This window comes from Perissodus microlepis, chromosome 17 (assembly GCF_051167445.1).
Source record: "Perissodus microlepis isolate ML-2025 ecotype Zambia chromosome 17, ASM5116744v1, whole genome shotgun sequence".
Taxonomy (NCBI): Eukaryota; Metazoa; Chordata; class Actinopteri; order Cichliformes; family Cichlidae; genus Perissodus; species Perissodus microlepis.
The window spans coordinates 16,693,070-16,716,988 of record NC_140477.1 but is presented as its reverse complement, the minus strand read 5'-3'; the positions used below and the strand labels follow the sequence as shown (position 1 = coordinate 16,716,988).

Genomic DNA, 23,919 nt, shown 5'->3' with positions numbered 1-23,919 from the left:
TGTTGCCATTAGGTACCCTTAAATAATAAAAGTACTCATTTATTTACTTAATTAACCAACACTGAACTTTCTGGTATTGTATTGGTGCTTAAATCTAACCAAACAGTAAGGGAAACAAAGAGGTCAAAACAAACTTTAACCCCTATTGCTACCATTGAAGAAAACACTCCTGCCCATTACTTCCATTCAGCAGGGTGGACTAATAACCACCCAATGAAGTAAAACTACATACTACACTCCCACACATAGGGGTGCAGTATATGTGTGCTGTCAATTAGTAAAATATAAATATATGAACAAAGTTTTACTGTTTCATTTAAATAAAAAGTATTGCCATGTATATCAGCTGTGCAGGTCTGCTGAGTGGTCAGTAAGTAAAAAGAATAGATCAAAATACCAGCCAAATGAATAAATTAGTAATAAAATGTCTAAGACAAATGAATAAATTAGTACAAAAGTTCATCTTTTAGAAAAAGTTACAAAATTCACTACCCATTAATTAAGGTATCAATGGGTATATTTTAAAAGGTAGACAATAGCAACAAGTACCATTTCAAGGGCAGAACAACAGGGCCTTAGATCACATCAACCTGGGCTGGATTATCCAATGAACAGTCTGGGTACAGGCCCAGAGACCCACCCACAGCTGAGAGTCCACCCAAGAAGCAAAACAAAACAAACAAGAAAAAAACAAAAACATGACCACAATATTTCTTATTCTTATTCATAAATCTTCTCATACATCTTCCAATTTTTAAAGGTTCTGTACTGGCTTCCTGTCAGGTCAAAATCTGGGTTCTTACTTTTATGGCCCAACAAGGTGAGTGTCCCCCACCTATATTGTCGACCTACTCCACCTTTATTCTCCAAGTCGGGTCCCTAGGTCTGCAGATTTGGGTCTTCTTGTGCTCCTACTTACCTGTCTGAAAACTAAAAGGGACTTTGAATTTCATTCCTTAGTTATAAAACTTTGCAACTCTGTAATATCCTTAAAAAAAGCTTAAAACTGTTCTGGGTTGTTTTATTGGTTCAAGTATGTTTGTTATATTTTACTGACACCTCTGTAAAGCACTGTGTCACTGCTTTCTTGTCTTGACACTTTTTACTTACTTAAATAGATACAAGTTTCAACAGCTGACAGTCGATTGGCTCAAGAAATCAGGATGAAAACATTGCAGTGAATATTAGAATTGCTGAGAAAATATTCACCTCAATCATGCTAATGAGAAATTTCTGAATGCAGATATTTTAAAGCTTTTGGGATAGCTTTTTTTTTTTAGTAAGATAAAGCACTCTGAAATGATTTAGAACCAATATGTGAATATACACTGGAAGGTCTAATTACTAAAGAAGCAAATAAAGCCTGACCATTACCATCAAGTTATGGCCATCGGTTTGTGCTTTGCACATCTGGGGATGGAACCAACGCCATGTAGTATAATAAGGTGTTTTATATTCTGGGAATGAGGTACGCAGGAAGCCATCTTATGACATCATCTTAATGAGCTGGTAAAAGTAAATTAGGTAAAACATAATATGCATTCAAAGACTTTTGTTAGTATACAACACATTATAGTCTTGAAAGAGTAGAACACAGTCTAATATTTGTATTACAACCATAAAGATGTTGGAAAAATTAATAATCTGCTGAAAAAAAAATTGATTCAACTGAATTATTAAATTACTGTAAATTATACAGCACACCACCTCAAGCAAACCACCCCAGATCTACCCCACCTTACACCCACACACACACACACACACACCCACACACACAATTCCCCCCTCAGACTCCAAAGTTCTCGCCGTCACACCCAATTAAAAGCGGATCAGTGACAGTGTGGCTCACTGCCCATGCAAATCCCCGGTGTGGAGCTACCATTCCTATCTGAGGGGATTTCACACATTATGCTCTGCTGCATGGACACAAACACGCACACACACGCACACACACACACACACACACGCACACATACACGCACACATACTAGCACTCCCAGCAGCATCCCAGCAGTGCTAGAAAAGAGAATCAGAGAAAGTTTTGTTCTTGCATCCACACAGAGCACATTCCTCTGTTAAGTGTTTTCGGTTGGGAACTGGTAAAGTAATCCCTCAGGTGAGAAAACTGGAACTGTTGCTTCTGCTGCTGATAAATTAAGAAGTCGTTGAGAGGAAATCCCTGGGATAACTGTGGCTGTAACATAATGTGGCGGGGAGCACTTTCAGTTAGGTCGGGTATTAATCTATCGTTAGCCACAAGCTGCCCAAAGACTGAGCAACACTCAGCAAACACAGTGGCAGATAACAAATGACTAATCCTGTGATTAAGGTGTTGGACACTGTGGTTGCCACCCACTCAGTGTCACAGTGACACGCTCCTGAATGAACTGCAGTACGGTTTCTTCAAAGCGCTGATCAGAAGTGATGTTGTGCAACATCAGTAAAGGTCATGAGTAATGACAGAGGTTTTTAAAAGAGGTTCATGTCAGATTTCAAGTCCTACAAAGTCATTAAAGAGGACAAATTAAAACACATCTGAAGCTGCAATTTGCTCACCATTATTTTCTTTTGGGGTTTTCTCGGTCCAGGCCTGAGTTCCTTTGGTCTGTTTTGAAATAAAAGGCTGTTTTTGAGTCTGCTTTATGCAGTTTAGCCTGATTAAATATCTGTATTTTTTAAAATCCTGTATATCCTATACAAATGTAAATTGTGCTTCACGTCAGCCTGATAACAATCAGTCTGGAGCATTAGCTCGCATTTGCCAGAGCTTCTGGACTGAGCCCTGTGTTGATTTTATCAAACTGGTTGCCGTGGTTGCGGCTGCGCTGATCCTTTCACATCCTCGGGGCAAAGGTCGTGGAGGTCAGACAGAGGTTCGGGTCAAGCAAGCAGGTTAAACACCTTGTCAGGGATTAGCAGGCTATGAGGGACGTGGAGGAAGTCTTCATTGGCTAATGTTTCTCTCCACATCTCACTCAACCACCTCCAGGACACACACATGCTATCTAATACAGGCATGCACACACACACACACACAAATCACATTTACTCCACCTTTGTTGGCCAGTGTGGGCCAATGCAAGGACCTGACAGAGTGAGTGGTCAGATAAGCTCATCTCTGCTGGTAACAAGGCAGATGTCAGAGAGAAAGGAGAGCATGTCTAATTGAGACATGAATGGGAGCCACGCATAGATGTAAGCAATAATAAACAAACTTAACTTTCTTTGAATTTGAATCACAGAGAGAGAAAGAGGAGCCAAACTAAAGCCTGACCAAATTTCCAAATGCTGATAACCTGTGAACCGCAAAAATGCAACGTGTGTATGTATTATTGTAGGGTCTACCTTACAATATAAAGCACCTTGAGATGACTGTTGTTGTGATTTCATCTATATAAATTAAATTGAAATTAAATTGAAAAAAACAAAAACACACACTATAATAAGGGGATACTTGTGTTTTAAATTATGAATTAATTACTAAATAAATCAGTAAGCTGAATGATCAAAAACACATCAGACAGACCCTCAAAGATGAGAATTAATTACCTTTCAATATTTGTACATTTGTTAGTTGTGTATTTATGCCTGATGACCTGTTGCTTCTTAAAACTGTCCACTGTCCTCGCCGGGTGACCTGCAATGGTTGTGTATTGTGTGATGTCCCTCGTTTCCCCTTATATTTGTGTGTGTGTGTGTGTGTGTGTGTGTGTGTGTGTGTGTGTGTTTCTGTGCGTCAGTGTCCTGGTTTTCCTGGGATTCCAGGCCTGAAGGCTGTTTTTCCCACCGTGAGACCTGCCGCACCTAAAGCGTAATCGCATGCACCTGCTGCTGATCAGCCTCGTCTAGGGAGTTATTTAACAGAGTGGCTGAGATTGTTTGAGTGTTTGAGTTTGCCGCCGATATGGATGTTACTAACCGCTGCCTCTGTGATTTCCAGGAGTATTGCAGAAACAAGAGGAAAAACTGCATGTATTGTATACAGACGCAAAGGGAATGGAAACACGGACCATGGACACTGGGAGAAATGTTCAACGTAGAGAGTCCTGCCTTTGGGTCCTACTTTCCCCATTCTCTGAAAAAAACATACTATTTGAAGACATCATAGTAACCACTTGATTGGTAATTGGTCCTTTATTGTCAGACCTCTATATTAACCTTATGATGTCTGCAAAAAAAATTAATGGCAAGCCATCAAAAAGCTGTCGAGAAAGTTGACTAAAACCATGAAATTTCAATGTCATAGTAATAAGAGTGAGAATGTCAGTAGGTTATATCATCTGTGGATTACAAAAGTATCTACAAAATTTCAGGACAATCCAAGACCTAAGTAGGGGTGGGTTTAAAAAAATCGATTTTTCCAGTTCAAATCAACTTTAGTTTGAATAATTTGATATCGATTCATTAAATCCTGAATTGATTTTTAAATATAAATATACTTTGCCAGAAATCTTAAAGCTCACAAAACTATTTCAACAACCGCAAAACAGCTAAAACAGCAAACGATTAAAGAGCAGGTAAATGGAAAAAGATGTAAACACGTAGATCCCCCCCCCCCCCTGTTCACCCAATGGCACGTACATGGACACACCATCGAGTGCTGAAAGCCGACATCTCACAGATTCTGAAGCTGCAGGTTTCGTCACTCTCCAACCAAAATTTACTAGCAGCGGCAAAAGAAGACCAAAACTACGCTTCACGTTTGAAAAACATTGTAATGAGCTCCCTCTTACTTTGGCTGTTCTGCTTCCATCACGATTAAATCACACTTCCTGCACAGCTCAGTGTATTTCAAGACCAGTTTACCATCAAAAATCTCTCTTTTCTCCATTATTCGGTTACTTATTGCACACCAGTCTACCGTTGTGCACAGTGCTTTTTTTTAAAAATGACCTCCAACAAGAAAGCCAAATTTCTGCTGTTCAGCACCAAAGAAATTTAAACTTACAAATTATGTCAAACGACAAAACGCTTGGCTGTGTCTAATAAACCTCTGTAACTTTGCGCTGCTTCACTTCAGCAGCATCAGGTAATGTTCATCTGCTGATTCATGGTTTTCTTTCGTTTTTGGTCTACTGCAGAATATTTTAAGGGGGTTATTTGCTATAAAAGACCAGGCCAGAAAAATCTCCTTCATGTTTTTCTTTGTTTTATCCTCAGTTACTTTGACACAAAGGCAGCTGCTGTGATGCTTACACCTCTGATGAAGTCAAATATAATTGTAATTTTGTATTTTTGGGGGTTTTATATTTGTATAAAACCAAGTGTCAGTTTTGTTTTTATACATAGATATAAAAATATGGATATGTACTGATAAATGATTGTCATTTTAATATTTCTGATTGTCTGAGTCAAATCAGTCAATCAAATCAAATCAATTATGGAAATCAAAATCGATACGCAGCCCTAGACCTAAGTGCTTGGACCAAAGTTGTGGAAAAAGCAGGAAACACTGTAATTATTAAGCTGTATCATTAGCTGAAGCTGTTTAAGTGCTGAACGTGTTACCTGTTTCAGGTGAAGGGCAGCCTGATGAGTCAGATGGCTGGTCCAAAGACAAACAGGAAGTTGACAGTGGCGCAATGGCCTCCAGTTCATCAAACACACGAGACTGACTGCAACTGATCTCAGAGCAGCGAGATGCTGCTGAGCGCCCTGCAACAGCACAGAGTGGGTGTTTAATATTATGGCGATAATACAGATGATGATGATGATGAAGCTGAGGATAAGGATTAAATGTATTTTTAATGATATGTGTGGGCACAGTGGATTGTTGCATTTGAAAAGTATTAGGACACAGTACAGTGCATGAAAACAATAGAAAATGTAAGCGCCAAATAACATGACTGCATATTATTTTTATTTTAACATGTTTCAATTTACATTTTCTTACTCTGTGAAACAACTTTTTGAAGTAAAATGTTTTGATTTTTCCAAGGCAGGAGTTAAATCTTTATTTATGTTCTGCTGCTAGAAGATTTTTTTTTAAATTACTTAAGCTATGTCCATTAGCTATATATAAAGCTACAGTTAGCTCAGCTTGCTAGTGTGGCACATAATAACCCATACAACTGTTTTTGTATGGGTATAACATTTTTTTTACACTTATATCAAAGCTATATTGTGTACATTAAACAAGGTGTAATGTGCAATTGAATGCACTCTAGAGCACTAGCAGGCACACTAGATAAGGCTAGGTTAGCTGTTTTATGCTAGCTAACTTCTGATTATTAGAAAACTCTGCTGATTACCAAGTGGTTGTTGGAAGTTGCAAGGTGAAATTGGGAGTAGTGGTATATAACCAGCTGTAGCCTGCCGACAACTCTCTAAGTAGTGAAACTGGAGACCATGTCCCCTCAAAGTAAAAGGTGAGTTGCAGTGTAATGCAAACTTTTCGTTTGTAGGTGAACGGTGTCTGTTTACAGTCTGGTTTGTAATTTTTCGAGACAAAATATAGTCCATGCAAACTATGGGCAAAGCAGTAATCTGCCAGCAACAAGAGCAATTGTTGGGCTCAACTTCACCTACCAAAAGCCAGCAACCACTTACTAAGCAGTTGAAGCAGATACATTTCAATGGGTCACTGGCTGGTCTCTAGGCCTTTGTGACTGGAACATTAAATGTACCTTAGATTTTTTTCATTAGTACTTTAAAAAAAACTGACTGATTCCCACATAAACTATCACAAAATCCTTTAAATATTAATAAAAGATTGATATATAATTTTAAAGGATAATAATGAGAACACCAAAGAGAAAGGAAAACAAAAGTCAGATTACATAGCTTCTCTTGGCTGGATGTAGTCAGCTATATTGATGCTCACCCCTTCAAGGGGGGGGGGGGGACTCTGACAAGTGGGCAAAACACAATACAGAACATCCACAAGTGAAGCCCCTCAGGTGAGGCTTCAGGGTAAAAGTACTCTCAACTCACCTACACTAAACAGAGCAGGAAAATCTTCCCTCAAGCCCACAGAGGCCACTTTGAGGAATGTTAAAAACGGTCAGGCTCGTCATCAAAACTGTTTCACTCTGCCTGGTTTAAAACTCAGAGGATTAGTGAGAGAAACTGTTTCACTGGGTGATGTGTTTTGTCATTGCCATGAAAGAAGCTTGTCGAGGCTTTTCTCACATTAGAAATGCAGAACAGCTTGGCCTGGACAAAAGGATAATATATACAGAGGCTCTAAAAGGAAAAGGCAAACTCAGCTCCTTCACCCACACAGACGAGTATAAATGTACACATGAAGCCACCCTCGCGCAGTCAAGTAAGTGAACAACGCCACGCACACACCACTGCACTATTGTGCACTTGAGCGGCTTGGCGCTCTACTCAGAGAGACAATGGAAGGACTTGACTTGACACTTCAAAGCATATTGCTGCTGTCAACTCAGCTGTCATTCTCAGTCGACGAGGGCTCTACTGAGTCAGGGTGAGTTTTTCGGGGAGGTTAAGGGTGGCTGTGGGAGGTCAGTGGGTTTGATTTGACAGAGTTGGATAAAAACAACGACTCCTCTGTGTGCCTGTGGCCTTCTTTTCCTGGTCACAGCGCCATGCTGAAAGGCCCTAAGTGGAGAGGCCAGGCCAGGCCAGGACAGTGCCCTGCTTCATTGTCAGGGACAGTTAAACTCTGGAGATGTTGCTCAAAACAGGTCAGTCTGGGGTCACTGTATGGACTGATGGGATATGAGAAAGCCATGCTGGGGGGCACAAAGGGCTGAGTGAGACAAGGAGAGTGTCTGCTGCCAAACGCAGTACCACACTGGGGCTGTTGCTATAGATACAAACCATTTCATCCCTTCCAAGCCATACCTCTCAGATTATAGCTTTTTAAATGACAACTCCAGCTTATGACAAATTTAATTTGAGCATTTTTTAAAAACGTGACTTTGCAGACACAGATTTAAGAAGGCTAATTTTTTTGACCATCTGGTGTAAAGTTGGTGATACAAATCCGTCAGACCTTCAGACTTCAGCTGTCTAAGTGAGACATATAAAAGTTACAGTCTGTTGTGTCTAAAGTCACTTGAGCTGGAATGTGATCTTCTGCTGATTTTAAGTAAATGATGAACTGCTGACACGTGACCATAACGTGGTGGAAATCTGTCCATAGAACTTAATTTGCCTGATTTAAATTTGACTGATTTGCTGGTTTCAACAGAACTCCAAGGTGAAGTTTTTATAAGAGGAGAAGCATTTAGTAGCACAAAGTGCGGATCTTGTACAGAGAAAAGCTGTGACTTTCTAAGATAACTATAGGTTTACCTTTCTCAGACTACTTTATAAGTTTAAAAAGGAATCTGGGAACTACTGTAGCTCACCTGACTGAGTAAATGACCCGTATAGTATAGGGTACTGCTTCCTAGCAATAAATCTTATACCGCTGGCAAGCCCATTTGTTTCTTCTTAAATTTGTAGGTTGAGCAGTAGAGATGAGTATGTAGGTACATCCATGAAAATCTTGCCAAATTCTCTATGCTAATGCCAAACAGCGTACTCTGCTATTCACTCTTGTTTGGCGTCATTAATGTATTGGATGATTGAAGTCTAAAGAAAGAAGACATACCGGCAATTTACCAATGTATTCAAGTGACAAACAGAGGCCTCAGTAGCATGTGGACGGACCATACACAGCTACAGCAGCCTGGCACCTCCTCCTCATGCTGGTCACACACTGCTATTGTCATGTCTGTGTGTAGGCAGGCAGGAAGAGAGGACCCAAAATGCAGGACTCACTGAGGCGGAAGTAACTCAAAACACACAGCTTTATTGCTGGTAGGAAGCAGAACAGAAAAACACTAACTAAACTGGAAGAACAGAATAACTAGGCAGGTAGGCTGGCTGGCAAACGGAACACACAGAGGAAGCGAGGGTGAACAGACGTTAACGACGCGACACCGAGTAGGGGAAGACACAGACACTAAATACAAGAGGTGAACGGAGCGAAGAGGAAACAGCTGGGAGACACGGCTGACGCTGATTACACTGACGAGACAGGGAGAGCACAAAGCTGAACGCACTGACATAGGACACAGACCTACAAAATAAAACAGGAAGCACACGACAGACAGAGACACAGACTCGTAAACAGGCATAATGATGTCATGGACAGACAGAGGGACATACGGGCAGAGAAGACTAAGCACAGGCAACCTAAACCAAACATGAGGGCAAGATAACAAAACCTAAACCAGAAATAATCATCATCGTCATCATCATCAACATCATCATCATCGGATAACTAAAGAATCAGAATATAATTATAATCAAAACAGTATCACCAGAGAATAAGAACTAATCCATAATGCAAAAATAAACCAAAACATAAGAAACTCAAAATACTGGGTCGAACCGACCCAGGACGGTGACAGCTATTTTTCAACCAGCAATTTCCACAAGTGAGCCAATCTGGTTGTGTAGGTCACTATGGCAGCACTCCCAAGCTGATCCCACAAGTGTTCATTGAGGTTGAGGTCAGGACTGCAGGCAGGCCATTCCATCCCCTCTACTCCCAAATTCTGGAGTCAGTTTCTTATAAGCCGTGCTGTGTGGGGGCAATTTTAGGTGACAGAGTTTGGTACCAGACCAGTGAAGATATGGGAGAATCCAATATGTTTTCTTTCTTCAGACTTCAATCATTCAATACATTAATGAAGGGCTGTTGGGCATTGGCAGAGAAGACTGGGCATGCTTTTCAGGAACAAACAGGCTTTCCAACAGTGTAAGATTTATTGCCAAGAAGCATTGTTAATAAAAAGAAATACACACAAATTTCCTTACTTTTTGTGTTTCCTTAAAGTCCTCCTTTTCAGGGAGCAGCTCCTTGTACTTGCTCTGTACTGCTGAGAACATCAGACTTTGATGTGTTGAGTTTTGCATTTTTCTGTTTTTTAGTTGTGCATCCAGTTTATGTTCTTGTATTGTTATAGGCTGTGTGTGTAGGACAGGAATATCCTTACTTTTGAGATAAATAAAATAATTCTCACCTTATCTTATCTAGATGTAATAAACAGTTAGTGAAAAGCTGTAATTTCTTACGAAATGCTCCCAGGAAAGTCATTTTATTTGGGAAAGAACTGGAAGGGAACTGGCCTACTGAGGGCTGAATTACTGTTGCTGCCTTCACTTCCATTTAAATCAATAGGATTTAATTAAGTTGATCAAGTTGTCTGTCTTTTATAAATGCTGCCATGTACCTTTGCGACTTTGGCAAGAACAGTAAACATAATAATTTATGTAAACCTGAACAAACAAGACTGAAGGTTGTAATAAACTGGAATTATCTTGCAAGCGTCAAACTGAGCCGCACTGAAGCTGCATTGAACTTGAATTGCCTCCATCTGCGAGGAAATAAATGAACCAGTGACACGCTCTCTGTGTCTGCCGTGAAGAGAACAGCGTGCTCCGATACAGCATGGGCCCCCCCTGCAGCACAGCACCACACAGAGAACAGTAGATGTCTCTGATAGAAAGGAGAAAATCCCTACACAATTTCCACATTGTTTGCTTTCTTTCATAAAGTTCCTGGAGAAGTCAGATGTCAGTGGCATGTCCTTTATGCTCATTGGGAACGGTAAATTAGCGGGCCACAGGAAAGCCATAGAGGTATTCTATTGTGGCGTTCCTCCTCAGTGTTCTGCCGTCAGCGAGCGGTGGTCAGTGTGGATTTATGACCATCAGCTACACGTTTCCCTCTCAGAGCCCAGAGAAAAGTGAAGCCATGAGGGGGGGGCTGAGACTGAGAGGGACGGCACACGAGGTAGGCACCCCGACTTCTATTGTTGGGGCCTCACGGCTTTGAGCAGCGACTCAAACGGTACCAGCTTTTCATCAAAAGCCCTCCTTTCTATTGCTGATTTAGAGGAAAAAGAAAAGCTTTATGTGTTATTTATTATGTGGTGGGAGGAGGTGAGAAAAAACAGGCTGACAGCAGAGCTTTCACAATGTGCTGATGGGGGCAGGAGCATCTGAAGGCCTCACTGTGGAAGTAGGCTTTGATTTCTCTGTCTGACCAGATCTCTTTGTCTCGGGGTGGATGTCCACCCTTGTTCAGGACAATCAGGGCCCTCAGAAAGTGGGTAGGAGTGTAGTGTTGGGCAGGGAGGAGGCTGTGAACGGCACATATGTGGCCAAGCTCATTTCTCACCTCTGACAGGGGAGATTGGAGGCAGGACCGGCCAGCGATGAGACTCCAGCCGAGACATTGGAGGAGAAGGGGTCAGCTTTGCCAGTGACCCTGAGTGGGGAGTGGTCCTCTGTGGACTTGGGCAGGAGGACCAAGTGGTGGAGGGAAAAGCCAGAGTGGCACCTTGATCGGAGTCCAAGGATGTGTTGAGATCGGCAGGAGCTACAAATGCTTCTAAGTGGATATTTTGTGGTATTTTTGTGCTTCTCTTGCTGCTCTGAGGTTTCTCTGAATTACAGTGGAAGGCTGGTATTGGGCGAGGTGAGAAGGGTTTGGTTTGGCCGAAGAGTGGCTCGTAGAACACAGGGGTGGGGGTGCTGTCGGCGGTGGTGTTTTTCTTGAAGGATTGATGAAGGTCTGATTCCTCTGGAGGGGAAGAAGCTAGGGGTAACTGCATCAGAGGGGAAGGATGGGATGGGGATAAAGAAACATAGCCTTCTGGATCTGCTGAGACCATCAAATCTGCTGCTGAAAGACAGAAGAAAAAAAGAATTTGATCAGAAGTTTGAGTCTAAACTGCTGCCTGCAGTTTCCAGAATGACATCACTTTCTCTCCTGTTAATTCTGACACGTTTCACTAATCAAAAAAGGGAAAAAAAAGCGCCATATTTTTGGGACAGAAATGAACCCTTGCAAATATCCTTCTTCATCAGCTGAAACTGGTCAGAAACACCAGATGGAAATTTAATATTTAACATCAAAAGTTTTTAAAAGTTATGTTTCTGGTTTTTTGTGTTTTTACTTTTTTTAACCTTTTCTAAGATCTGGTTTACTTACATGTAGACTTGACCAAAATTTGAATGTGAACGTCAAGATTAGCATATATCTTTCTTAGACAAACATCTGTGATGATGTCATGAAGCTCATGAGCTTTTTAACAAAATTACATAAGAAAATCCCATTCTTTACTCAATTTCTATTACATTTTTGTATTTGTTAAAGAAAATTTGTTTAAATTCAGCAAAAACATCATCTGAATCTGTTTTATTCACACTAGATATTCTATGTTTCTGAATTCATGTATAAGGTATGATGATATTAATCCATCAAGGGAAACTGGAGTTCAATATATTGCCCAAGAACACCTTTGCAACCGGAGCTACAACTCCCTCAATGTTTAAATCTCTTCTTGAGAAATAAAATTTCTCACATTTTGGAGTATTGACAGGTTTATTTCTACTATACTATACCATTTATATCAGTTTGTAGTAAATATATTTGGGGTTTGGGTGTTTGAACACATCATTTAAATCAGCCTGAAGTACTTGATTAGTAAATATAAGTTATAATTCATACAAGTCTTAAAGGTGTCATGAAAAAGGCTAACTGAGATTTTTACCAGATGTTTTGTCACAGAGGACGCTGCTCCTGCCACTGCTGAGGTCGGTGCTCCGACTGAATAAACTGGAAGGTGGACGGCTTAAATCTGAAAAAGACCCCCGGGAGAGGGAGCTGGGTGGTGCTGAGAGGGTTGATCCAGCAGGTCTGAGGTCGGGCTCCAGCACTGCGGGTAGGGATACCTTTTCTCTCCCAAGCTGTTTCTCCTTCACAGGAGGAAGAGGATGAGGAGATGCTGGAGTGGGGTTTGAGTTGTTCTCCTGTCTTTCGGAGTCAGGGTGAGGCGTGTTGTTGTAGGGTGGTGTTGGATTAAGGCTGGGTGGAGCAGCGGGGAGCTGGGCACAGGGAATGACTATAGCAGAGCGACTTCCTGCAATCAGACCAACGTTCTGCACGAAGCCCGCTCTTCTGATGGGACTATGATGGAAGTGTCCTTCTATAAAAACACAAATAAATATCAGTAAAGATTCACATCAGCCACAGAGCTGACTTTAAATATAGGTCTGAATCAAGGGAATAAATCCACTCTTCTATTCCTCAAAGGTCAACATATTGTGGTTCATTTTTAAAACTTCCAGAGTCTGCTCGTGACAGTTTTGTTCCCACTTTCCTCAGTCCTGGAGCAGACACTTGTTTCCCTGCTGAGTGGATCGGCCTGCTAACAAAGGCTGCAAGAAATCACCCCACTGGAGCAGCTGCCTGTTTCCCAACACCATATTCACAACAAGCATCAGACCTGAGGGCAGGGGACCTTTTATCTAAACACTTACAACAGTATACACTGGAGGCGTCCTGCAAGCTGTTTGTGGCAACAAGTGTGTGGAAAACATCACAAGCTCTGTTTATTTCTGTAAGAACTGAGAGATTCAGACGTCACTCTGCTTTTACAATAACATCAAAGATATATATAAAATGAAAGAGAGAAGGGTCGGTTCAAAAAGTGGTATATGAATTAGATATGAAAGATGAAAAGAAAAGAATAAAACTTAAATGTACAGAAGATTACTTAAAGATAAACCAAAATACCAACTTTCTGGAACCAATTAAAAGTTTGAATGTTTCTTTTTCAAAGTATGATGAAGAAAGATGCACAGAAAAAAGAAGACAAATGAATCAAACCTGCAACTGCATGTACAGCTGTGTGCAGTATATGTGTACGGTATATCAATAAGAAACACTAAGCAGCGCTTAAAGGTGACAGACTCAAATAAATGACACACAATTTAAATAAGTAAATTAAAAAAACATATCTGTCAGGTGGAATTAGTAAGTACACCCCTACTGCTTTCACAGTTTAAAATCTCACACCGTCCTGTCGTGGTCCTTGGTGTATTCCAATTTACTATTATGTATTTTTCCCATCCATCGCCCTTCTTTTGCTTATTTGGGAACCAGATGCACAAACCACCCCAACTAGCTCCTTTTGATGTGGAAGAGTAGCGGCTTTAGACTGTTTGTTTTTATTTTTTTATTTTATTTTGGTTGTAATCTTTGAATTTTGATGTTTGTGTGATAAGTTTATAGCTTTCAGAGTTTTCTTTACTTTCTTCTCAAGTATGAGATAAGCATAGAGTTTAACTTGAAACACAAACCCAGCCATTCCTAATGATAATTAACTTATAATTGATAATGGTGATAGAGAATTACTAACACGTTACAAAATGCTACAAATGAAGAGATCGGCTCACAGCAAAACGGATGATGAGCAACAGGATGAATCGTCCTGTTGCTGAAGGCATTTCAGCTCGAAATATATTTTATCTCAGCAGCACATTGGCTCAGACAAAACAGGAACATGTCGTCATGTCAGTTTGGTTCAACCAAAGAGACATGAGCCCACTCCTGAAGAGCTTCTATGACTCTGTGGTGGCGTCCGCGATCTTTTACGTTGTGGTCTGCTGGGGCAGCAGCATCTCTGCTGGGGCTGATCCGGAGGGCCAATATATTGGATTTTTTTTGTTTTTCTGATGCAACATGTGCAATTTTGACATACTATTTTATTTCATTCTATTTTGTTTTATTCTATTGTATTTCTTAATTTTTGCTGCTTTCAACTTTGTACTGTCCACTTTCTGCTATGACCAACCAAATTTCCCTCTTATCTTATCTTATCTTATCTTATCTTATCTTATCTTATCTTATCTTATCTTATCTGACAAATAAAGTTGACTTGACTTGACTTGACTTATCTTATCTTATCTATCATACACAAACCCCTCTAAAAAACAAATGGCTTCATTTTCTACATATCTTCAATAATCATACAATACAATCAAACATATATTTACACATATACAAATAAGCATATAATAGAAATACCTTGACTAAACTCCACTAACCTGTCAGCTCTCAAGCAGCTGCTAACAGCAAAGAAAAGGTGAGAACCTAAATTCAGACAGAATTTACAAGACAAATAGTTATAAGTTTTGAAAAGTTCTGATTCTTTCGAACAGAGGTAGGTCCATCTTTAATCCTTCATCTTCCATAATCTGTCATCTAAACTCCATAAAGAAACAATAAATGTGTCTGCCTTTTCATTTAGCTTAATAATTAATCTGGTCTACATCGCCCAACAAAAAAAAAGGATTAAAAAGAAGTCTTAACAGTTGACCTTTAACTAAACCAAACCTTTCTTTAATTAATATCATAATAAAAAAAAATAAAGCTCTAGACAGTCAGTAAATTTCAGTGTTACTATCTTAGCTGAACAGCAGCTCTGAACAGAGTAACACTAATATCACAAAATGTCACCCAGTCCATTAAAATGCAAATGATGTGTGAAAATCTGTGACACATATGAGCCGAACTTTGATCTCTGATGTGAGCGGCGTAGAGGTTTGATCCCCGATCTCCCGCTAAGCCCTTAAGCACCGAATATGGATGTTATGTTTGAAATCTTCATTTTTAAGTACAGAGACATAGTGAATACACAAGACTGGAAGTAAACATAAATTCTCTCTTGTCATAAGGGCTAAAGAAGTAAAATGAACTTGTGTAAGTAAAACTGTTAATGGGGAGTCAACCTGAGGATGAAAACGAACACAGTAAATCACAGAAAACACAAAAAACAAGATTCACTTGTTTTAACCAACAAACAAGATCATTTAAAGACATTCGATATACAAAATAAACTAAATGAGGCGGTTTTGTGAACTTTGTGGCATCGGATAAATTACTATGTTTCACTGTGACACTTAATATCCACAAAATGTGTTTTAATGCCCACATTCAGTCCAAACCTGAACCCACTGCCTTTCTTTTCCTGCCACAGCTATTATCCCCTCTCTCCGGCTCTTCTTTCCACATTTCCTTTCATAGCTCCAAGATTCTCTTCCACAAACTTCAAATCCATACAACACCGCCCATTTCCTCTCACTCCTCCTATTTTTTTGTTGACTGCTGTGAGGGTGTGTGTGTAGTAGTAGTAGTAGTGGTGGTGGTGGCGCTGCAGGGGTGGAAGGTGTCAGACAATCTGCTCTTGTTTCCTGGGGGTCTGTCGCCAAGAGGAGTCAGCACAGGGGGATAAAGAGAACGCGCTGGAAAGCACATTTCTGCACTGCCTCCTCTTACAATGCCCTGCCATTCCCATCTGTTACACACACACACACACGTGCACATGAACTGGTGTGTACGTGCGTGTGTTGACGTGCATATGAATGACATGTGTCAGAGTGCAAAGCCATGGCATTGGGCGCAGCACGTTTCTTCAGAGAGGAGGGTTAAGGACGATTGTGAGGGAGCCGACCACCATATGGCAGAATAATTAGTATTAGACCCCGATCCTAAGAAATGCCCCCCTCCTCTGCTGTACACACACATTCAGCTGAGCATTCTGGGAGCGGTGCCCTGCTGAGGTGTGTGGTGGGAGAAATGCCTTCACATCAGAGGCTGGGCTCTGAAAGGAGCGGTAGGTCTCCCAGCACCAGGCTTTTCACTCCAGGAGACCACCAGAAGGGCGGCGCTGTGGGCACGTCCTCGCTAGAGAGGATAGATTTGTAGTTAAGCAAACACAACTACACACACAGCTAACGACAAGCTTGATGGCTACTAGCTTTTGCTACTGAGCAGGCCTGTGGAGATAAAGGAGTCAGCAGTGAAAGGTCCAGATGTTTCATTAATAACCCCTCACCCTGAAGCATTTGGCTCTTTGGGGCAGTGGAAGTGTGTGTGTTCTGGACCTTTCCGTGAGAAGGAGGACGCTGCTGTGTGAACTTGGAGCTCCGGTAATAGGGAGGGCGGAAGTCTTTAGGACGAGCCTTCATGTGAGACAGGAAGCGTGGACACAGAGAGGTGCAGAAAGCTGGACGACCGTGGGCCTGCAGGAGGAAACAAAACAAACAAACAAAAAACATTTGAAATGCTCTTATTCTTAAAATAAATGTAAAAACTGAATAAATAAAGTGAATGTAAGTGAATTTTGAAGATGAGGTAAATGGAGAACCAACAAATAAAAAATAAAGCAAAAAGATACAACAACAATGTAAAATAACTGTAATTTTTTAAAGTATATTGAATGATGTAAATACATCCTATTGAATAAAAATAATAAAAGTAATAAAATATAATAAAAAATAAAAATAAACTAAAAAATAACATATGTAACATAAATAATAAAAAAGAGGGGAAAATGCTTAAAACATTAAGCACTCAACACAATAAAAAGCACATTACAGATCATTAAAAAAATGACTAAAACAAAAAATGTTATATTATTTGATCAAATTAAAATCAAATCAAATTAACTAAATAAAGGCGGATATTTAAAAGCACATAGTAACTACATAACAAATTTAAAAACTACTTAAAAAGTTGGAAAATAAAAAATATACTAATTCAAATAAAATGAACTAATATCTAAACATTGTGTAAAAGCATAAATAACATGATTAAAAAATAATTTTGAGGAAATAATAAATAAAATTAAAAGATTAAAAAAGACAATAAAATAATTCAAAAATATTAAACATAACTTTAAAAGAAAATACCCATCATATTTAAATATATAACCTCATTGAAAAACATAAATTATTATATTTATTAAAAACATATATTTGTATATTAATAATCTAATAAGGTACCAATTTATAAAAAGGTTAAAAAACATATGCACAAAAATTCTGATTTAATAAATAAAATAATATTTTCCTTCAACTTTATTTGGTACAACAACTGTTATTTGTCACTAAACTAGCAGCAAATGTATCAGTATACAAACTTTAAGCTGTTACAAAATAAAAGCCTGAAAGAGAAAACCTGTTGTAGGGTGTGCTGTATATGGAGATGGGGAGATTCAAATGATGCACGGTACCACCACTGCCCCCTTGTGTTGACAAAACAGATCAGCACACAAAGCAACTCCTGCTTCCTCCTCTTTACCCGGCTCCTTCATGACAGAGAGGAGGCAGAAAATTATGGCGAGGGTGATAAAACTCTAGAGTAAACTGTTAGGGAGACACGGGAGATAAAAGCCGGTCAATATTGAAGGAGGGACGGCACGCCAACCACAGAAATCCAAGCCCAGCATACAGCCTTGGTGCCAGTGAGTCATTCAGTCGCTCTCCGGCCCTCAGAGAGCAAACAGTCGTAATAAATGGCCCGTGGACGCAGGGCTTTTATTTGACTTGGATTTCAGCTCCTTCTGCAACAAAGTGCAGCTCCTTACTCTTTTATTATAGAATAAAAATAGTAAATGTACAGATCCAACATCTGTCTGAAAACAATAGCTCACACAGAAAGAGAAAGAGGGTGAAAGGTGGGGGCACTGTCTGTGACTCACACAGGGAGGATCAGCTTTTTAAATCCCTTTCTCTCAGATGCACAGGCTTTAAAGATTTACATTCTTGTGATGTAAAGAAGGCGAAGTGAGGTAGAAATGGCAGGACAAGAGGTGGCGATGGGGGCTGCTCTCCTCCACACTGCTTTTCCACCCTTTTGGCCTCCTTAATACCTGAAACTCAGGCCCTCAAAAGGCTGCGGAGGGCTTTCTTTGTAGGGCTGGTGTCATCAGGCTTGTGACCTTCTGCGGGACAGGTCGGGGCATGAATATCAATGTAAGTCTACACCACCGCAGTCCACTCAAAAATTATATTAATGCAGCCAAATATTCAAAAACACTTCTATTTAAATCCTACCTCATCACACCAATGCAGGAAGTCTAAATACTCAGTCCTCCTCTACTTCTTTAGTTATCTATGGACTGGATTTATATGATGGACTAAGGTCTTTCTACAACTTCCTGATATCCTTATAATGACACCCACTGTTTGTTGACATTTTCACCAAGGTAAATGTGTTAATGGAGTGCTAAGTTATGTGATAATGCTAACTATCATTACTGGTTAGTCACACAGCGGGTAGGTTTCACTGTGGGTCAGCTGAATGAACTTGAATGATGGGATGAGCATCTGTAAAACATGGTGGAGTCTCAGTCATGGTTTGGGGCAGCATTAATCCAGAATCACATCAAGGATCCATCCAACGCACAAAACGATCTGGAAAAAAACATCCTAATGGCAAAAGCTTCATTATTCAGCATGACAGTGAGCCAAAACACACGGTATGCAGTAAAGGCATACCCGGATAGAAGAATTGGAGCAGGCATGGATTGGCCTCCCCAGAGCCTCAACCTCAATGTTATTGAAGCAGTGTGAGATCATCTAAAGAGCTCTGAGTGTCCTTCAAGAAGCTTGAGAACTATTCCCGAGGACTACCTAAAGAAATTCCAAGAAAACTGCCTAAGATAGTTCAGGCTGTGTTGAAAAATAAAGGTGGTCATACCAAATATTGACTTTTAAGCTTGTTAGAATAGTTCAACTCTGCACCTGTTTCCCATTTTCCGAAATGAATAATGACTCAAGACTTGTGGACAGCATTATATGATTTATGGCATTTAATATTTGGTTTATAGGTTCCCTGTCCCATGTCACAGAGGAAGGCATTTCCAGCAGTGACAGTAGGTAGGACTGTAGTTTTTGCAGATGCCCATAACACTTGTGTGGGCTCCATCAGGGGCCCTACAGGCCCCCAGGAAACAGGCTAACCTCCTGGCGTCAGGCAACCCACACGCTGTCCTCACACAGCCAGAGCTGGCTAATGTCATTACGGGCCTGTTTGCGGTCAACAGCTACATGATTGAGATGTACAAGTAGCGCTTCTAGATGAATGTAGGAAGTCTATTAGTTAGTCAGAGTCCCAGATGGCCTGCAGAGGACAGCCTTGCGTGTGCTCCTTCACCCCCCCCCACCTCTAAACACACACACGCAGACACACATATGTACACAGCATACAAGCATACATAAGCAGTTGTGCAGACACACATCCACGCACACACTTAATTATGCTGCCTCTGAGTGAACCCTCTGACAGGCGGACGACTACGAGCAAAGACAGAAGTGTGTCTATGTCCCAGCGTCTGCAGGAACAGAGAATTCTTCACAGAGCTGAAGCACAAGAAAGCCAGGCTTAGGCCCTAACAAGGTTAAACCCCTGAAAAAGAGTGACTTTTTAAATCATGGAGATTTGTGTTTCTGCGGGGTGTAATTAGCTTTGCTGTGGGAGAGGAGGGGAGAGGGTCGGGACTCTGGCAAGGGGGCCGGCGAGAGGCAAAGTGAGGGACGACGACAGTGGGGCACATTGTGGAGTCCGGCGGATTCTGGGGAGTAAATCTGATTATCAGCTCGTGTCAGAAGCCAGACTCAGATGCAGCTTAGCATTCAGAGCAACTTTCTACTTTCGATGGTGAGACAATGACCCCGATTTACGGGCCCACGCAGCCCCAGAGGGTCCGGCAGCTTTTACCCCGAAAACGCACAGATCCCAAAACAACTCAGCACAGCAAGGATGTGACGATACTGCCGCAGTTTGTGCTCAGAGTCCTCTAAGGCCCTTGAAGGTCAGGTATGAGTGAACAAAAGTTTTGGAACCATTTTTTACATCAGGGATTTATTAATTAGTTTTTCCTTCCTCTGATGTACAGTCACCAAAATGACTTAACACAGAGTAATTAATGATGAACGGTGATATGAACATTAATAGTAGTAGTAGTAGTATTTCCTCATTACCTTCTTTTATCTGTCTATTTTTACAACCTTTAATATTACAATAATGGACTTTACAGAGTTTGGGGAAAAATTAATTAACAGCATGTGCCTCAAAGTTTAGTAAGTGACTCCATTAATACTTCCTTTATGGCCATGTGCTGACACAACTCCGACATTTTGGTGAAATTGTTTGGAAGCAGGTGTTGTTGAACTAATAAAGTTTCAGATGAACTAAATATGGTAAATTCTTTCTAACAATATTGCTCCTAAACTAAAAAACAAACAAACATACCACATTTTTATGTAAAAACCCTGTTATATATGAGTGCTCTGCCTCCATGTTTGGGCACCTGTGCAGCCCGACCTGCATCTCGTATCCTGGGTGAGAGTAGAGGAGCATCAATGCCTGGGTCAACAGCCTCTCTGTCTCTCTGCTTAGCTACCCTTGTTGTAAAAGTTGTGTCCCTGTATGACAGCGGGCAGTTGTTACCATCACAATGCCCTCGTGATTTATTAGATATAACCAGAGCGGGCGCAGGAGATTGGAGAATGGCAGTGGGTGATGCCAGGCCTGATGAACTCTGTGAATGCAGAAGCGGTGAAAGCAGTTCAGGATGTAAATGAGGCTGTAAGGACCAGCGGGCCCCTTTGTCCGACGACTTTACTTGTTTGTTTAACCAGAGGCCGAGACAGGAAGCCAGCCCACACAACTGTGCTGTCCCCATGGCAACTCCACTGTTAATTGCGGCACATCCACTCCCGGACGCTTTTCAGCAGAGGGGAGAGGTGGGGAATCGTGAGTGTTGAAGAGAAAGAAGATGAAGAAGAAGAAGAATATGTGTGTGTGTGTGTGTGTGTGTCTTTTATGTTGCTTGTTAGAGGAAAAGCAAGGGTTCAAATTATGAAAAGCTTTCAGGAATTTGAAAAATTAAAATCGCCCTGTTCTCTGAGTGAAAACAGAGCTAAAACTTTAACATTTATTTGCTGATTTCATCCTTAAATGGATGATCCTCCATGCTCCATGTCGAATACCCCTTATGTCAGAGGCATACTCATTAATGGCCTTTGGTATCTGTACCAAAGTATAGATTCTGGATCCTGTACATTAACTTGCAATATTTTTTTGTCCCAGAGAAACACTTTTCATCTGATCTGTCTCAGATGTCACGATTCGTGTCTTTGTACAAACATTGAATACTGTACCATGACTTGGTTTGAGTGAGCCATCACTTTGGTGCTGACAGTTGGTTGCAAGCAGACATTGCTGACTCTGGTTGCCAAGAATCCTTCTAAATCTATTCACTACCTTTGCTTTGAAGTTAAGAAATCTTTAACTCGGGACCCTTGTGAGTCCTAGCATCTATTTCACTGGAAGTTCCTGAATGTCACTGATTTTCTGAGGACTCTGGCTGCCACCTCACCACCATCTGGACGCCCCATTAGGCAGAGAAAAACCATGGTGCATCACGGTGGTGCATCCCTGCTTTGCCTGAGCAAAATACGTGCTGCAGACATGAAATATACTTCCTGTTATGCTATGACACATTAGATTCTGCTGTGAGCCATGGCAAAACCTAACTTTTTAACATTTTCTACGACTCCAACGACTTATCTGATATCTTTTAGGGCACCTGTAGTTAATTTGTTCTGGTCCAAATCAGTTGATGAGTTTGTAAACTTGCAGCTTTTCACCATGATTTGGATTCTTTTCACACAGAGAAAAATCCAAGTGAACCAAAATGTATCAGTACAAACCACGTCACAATGTTTAGTCCGCTCAGATATGTAACAACAAAAGTAAAAACAGAAAGAAGATGCTGTCTTCTGAACTGTTGGAGAATGGAGACTTTATGTTCGTTTCATGGCTAGTTGCTAGCCTGTACAGACTTTTGTGCATCCATTGTTCCATACAAAGCATACAGGAAGTTTCTTAGCTCAAACTTGTAATGTACACCTGGTACTATGATCATATCAAGGTCAGATCATGTTGAAAACAAGTGCGATTACTGTGTTCACATCTGCATAAACGAACTGCTCCAAGGAGGGGAAATGAAGTTTGATTTAAATGGATTAAACAATTCAGGGGTTGAAACACCCTCAATCTAGTCTCACAAGAGCGCACTTATAAACAGGAGGTATTCATGATTTTATGGCAAGTTTGGAAAGCTAGAAGGATCACTTGTACAATCTCACAAAAACAACAGGCTGTAAGAATACCAAAATCTTCATGGCAAAGCCTGCTGTTCAGGTTCTTTGTGGCTACGAAGTGTAAAATTGGGCACTCACAGTGTAGTGGCAGACTCCTCTGTCCCACAGGATAGCCTTGCTGACAAAAGAGACATATATGGGTCTCTGCAAGAAAAAGAAAATAAGTCACATTTAACAGTATTGATTGCAGAAAGATGGCTTATTTAAGTACAGATCTATCAGATTGAGATTGATCAGTTGAAAGAGTTGAAATGCTTTTAACTCCACAGGCCTTGGGACTGAGAACAATGACTGAAGCATTTGAAAACACACATAATGCCACACGGGGAGTGGGCTCTCTGGAGATATTTAAACCCCCTCTGTCTTGATTATTGAGCTGCTGTGAAACACCTCCAGGAGAAGCTGAGGACTCTGTGATGAAGTCTTCTCTCCCACACAACCAGCTTTCCAACATCTGCTCAGTGTACAGAACGTCTGCTCCTCATTTCTTCGAACATAAAGCTTCCTTGGGACAGTACGGTGGTCCTGTGGTCCCGATGTGTCGGTTTGACCCATGGAGCAAGAGGCACTGTGTTAACTCATCAATCACCCAGAGACACAACACCAGCCAATTCCCAGCAGCTCATCCATCTCTCTTTGCAGCTCCTGGCAGCTCCCAGAAGCACTGAGTCAGCTCCAGAGTTGATCCACTGCAGGGAGCAGGAGAGCAGACCCTCCCAGGATTCACCCTTCATTCATGGGCTGTAACCCCAGACCAGAGTAGGTGACATGGGGCAAGAGTGGCACACAGAGCAGGAAGACAATGGAGGTTGATGCGTGCTTCCATTTCCTCTGCTGTGGAGCTCTCAAACAGCTTCAGTGCCACCATGAGAGGCTAGAGGGCAGCGTCAGGTCTGGCCCATTTTACCTCCTTTGTCTACCTACCTGTTGTATGCAACAAAGCACATTATGTATGATTACACACATTATGCCAGAAATACCTCACGAGCTCTTCGTCCTTAATAGACGCCTTAATTGCTGCCAAATAATGAACGGACGGGGAAAAACAACCGTTTTTTTCAGTAAAACACGGCACTTGTGGCCCAGTGACCTCATTGTCGCCAATTACGTTGAATGTGAAATCAAGTACATCATTTTCAGACAGCAGAG

At 41.0% G+C, this 23,919-nt stretch overlaps 1 protein-coding gene across 1 annotated transcript in view; it reads right to left on the bottom strand.

The window, feature by feature from the left end:
- Window positions 1–23,919, bottom strand: part of LOC146369432 (uncharacterized) — a 63,984-nt gene that overhangs the window by 34,929 nt on the left and 5,136 nt on the right. The window contains exons 2-6 of the mRNA XM_084910752.1: window positions 22,849–22,914; window positions 16,653–16,839; window positions 12,525–12,959; window positions 11,147–11,653; window positions 5,509–5,655 (exon numbers count right to left, since the gene is read on the bottom strand). Coding sequence (XP_084766878.1) covers window positions 5,509–5,655; window positions 11,147–11,653; window positions 12,525–12,959; window positions 16,653–16,839; window positions 22,849–22,914 — 1,342 coding nt within the window. The remainder of the gene's footprint in view (window positions 1–5,508; window positions 5,656–11,146; window positions 11,654–12,524; window positions 12,960–16,652; window positions 16,840–22,848; window positions 22,915–23,919) is intronic.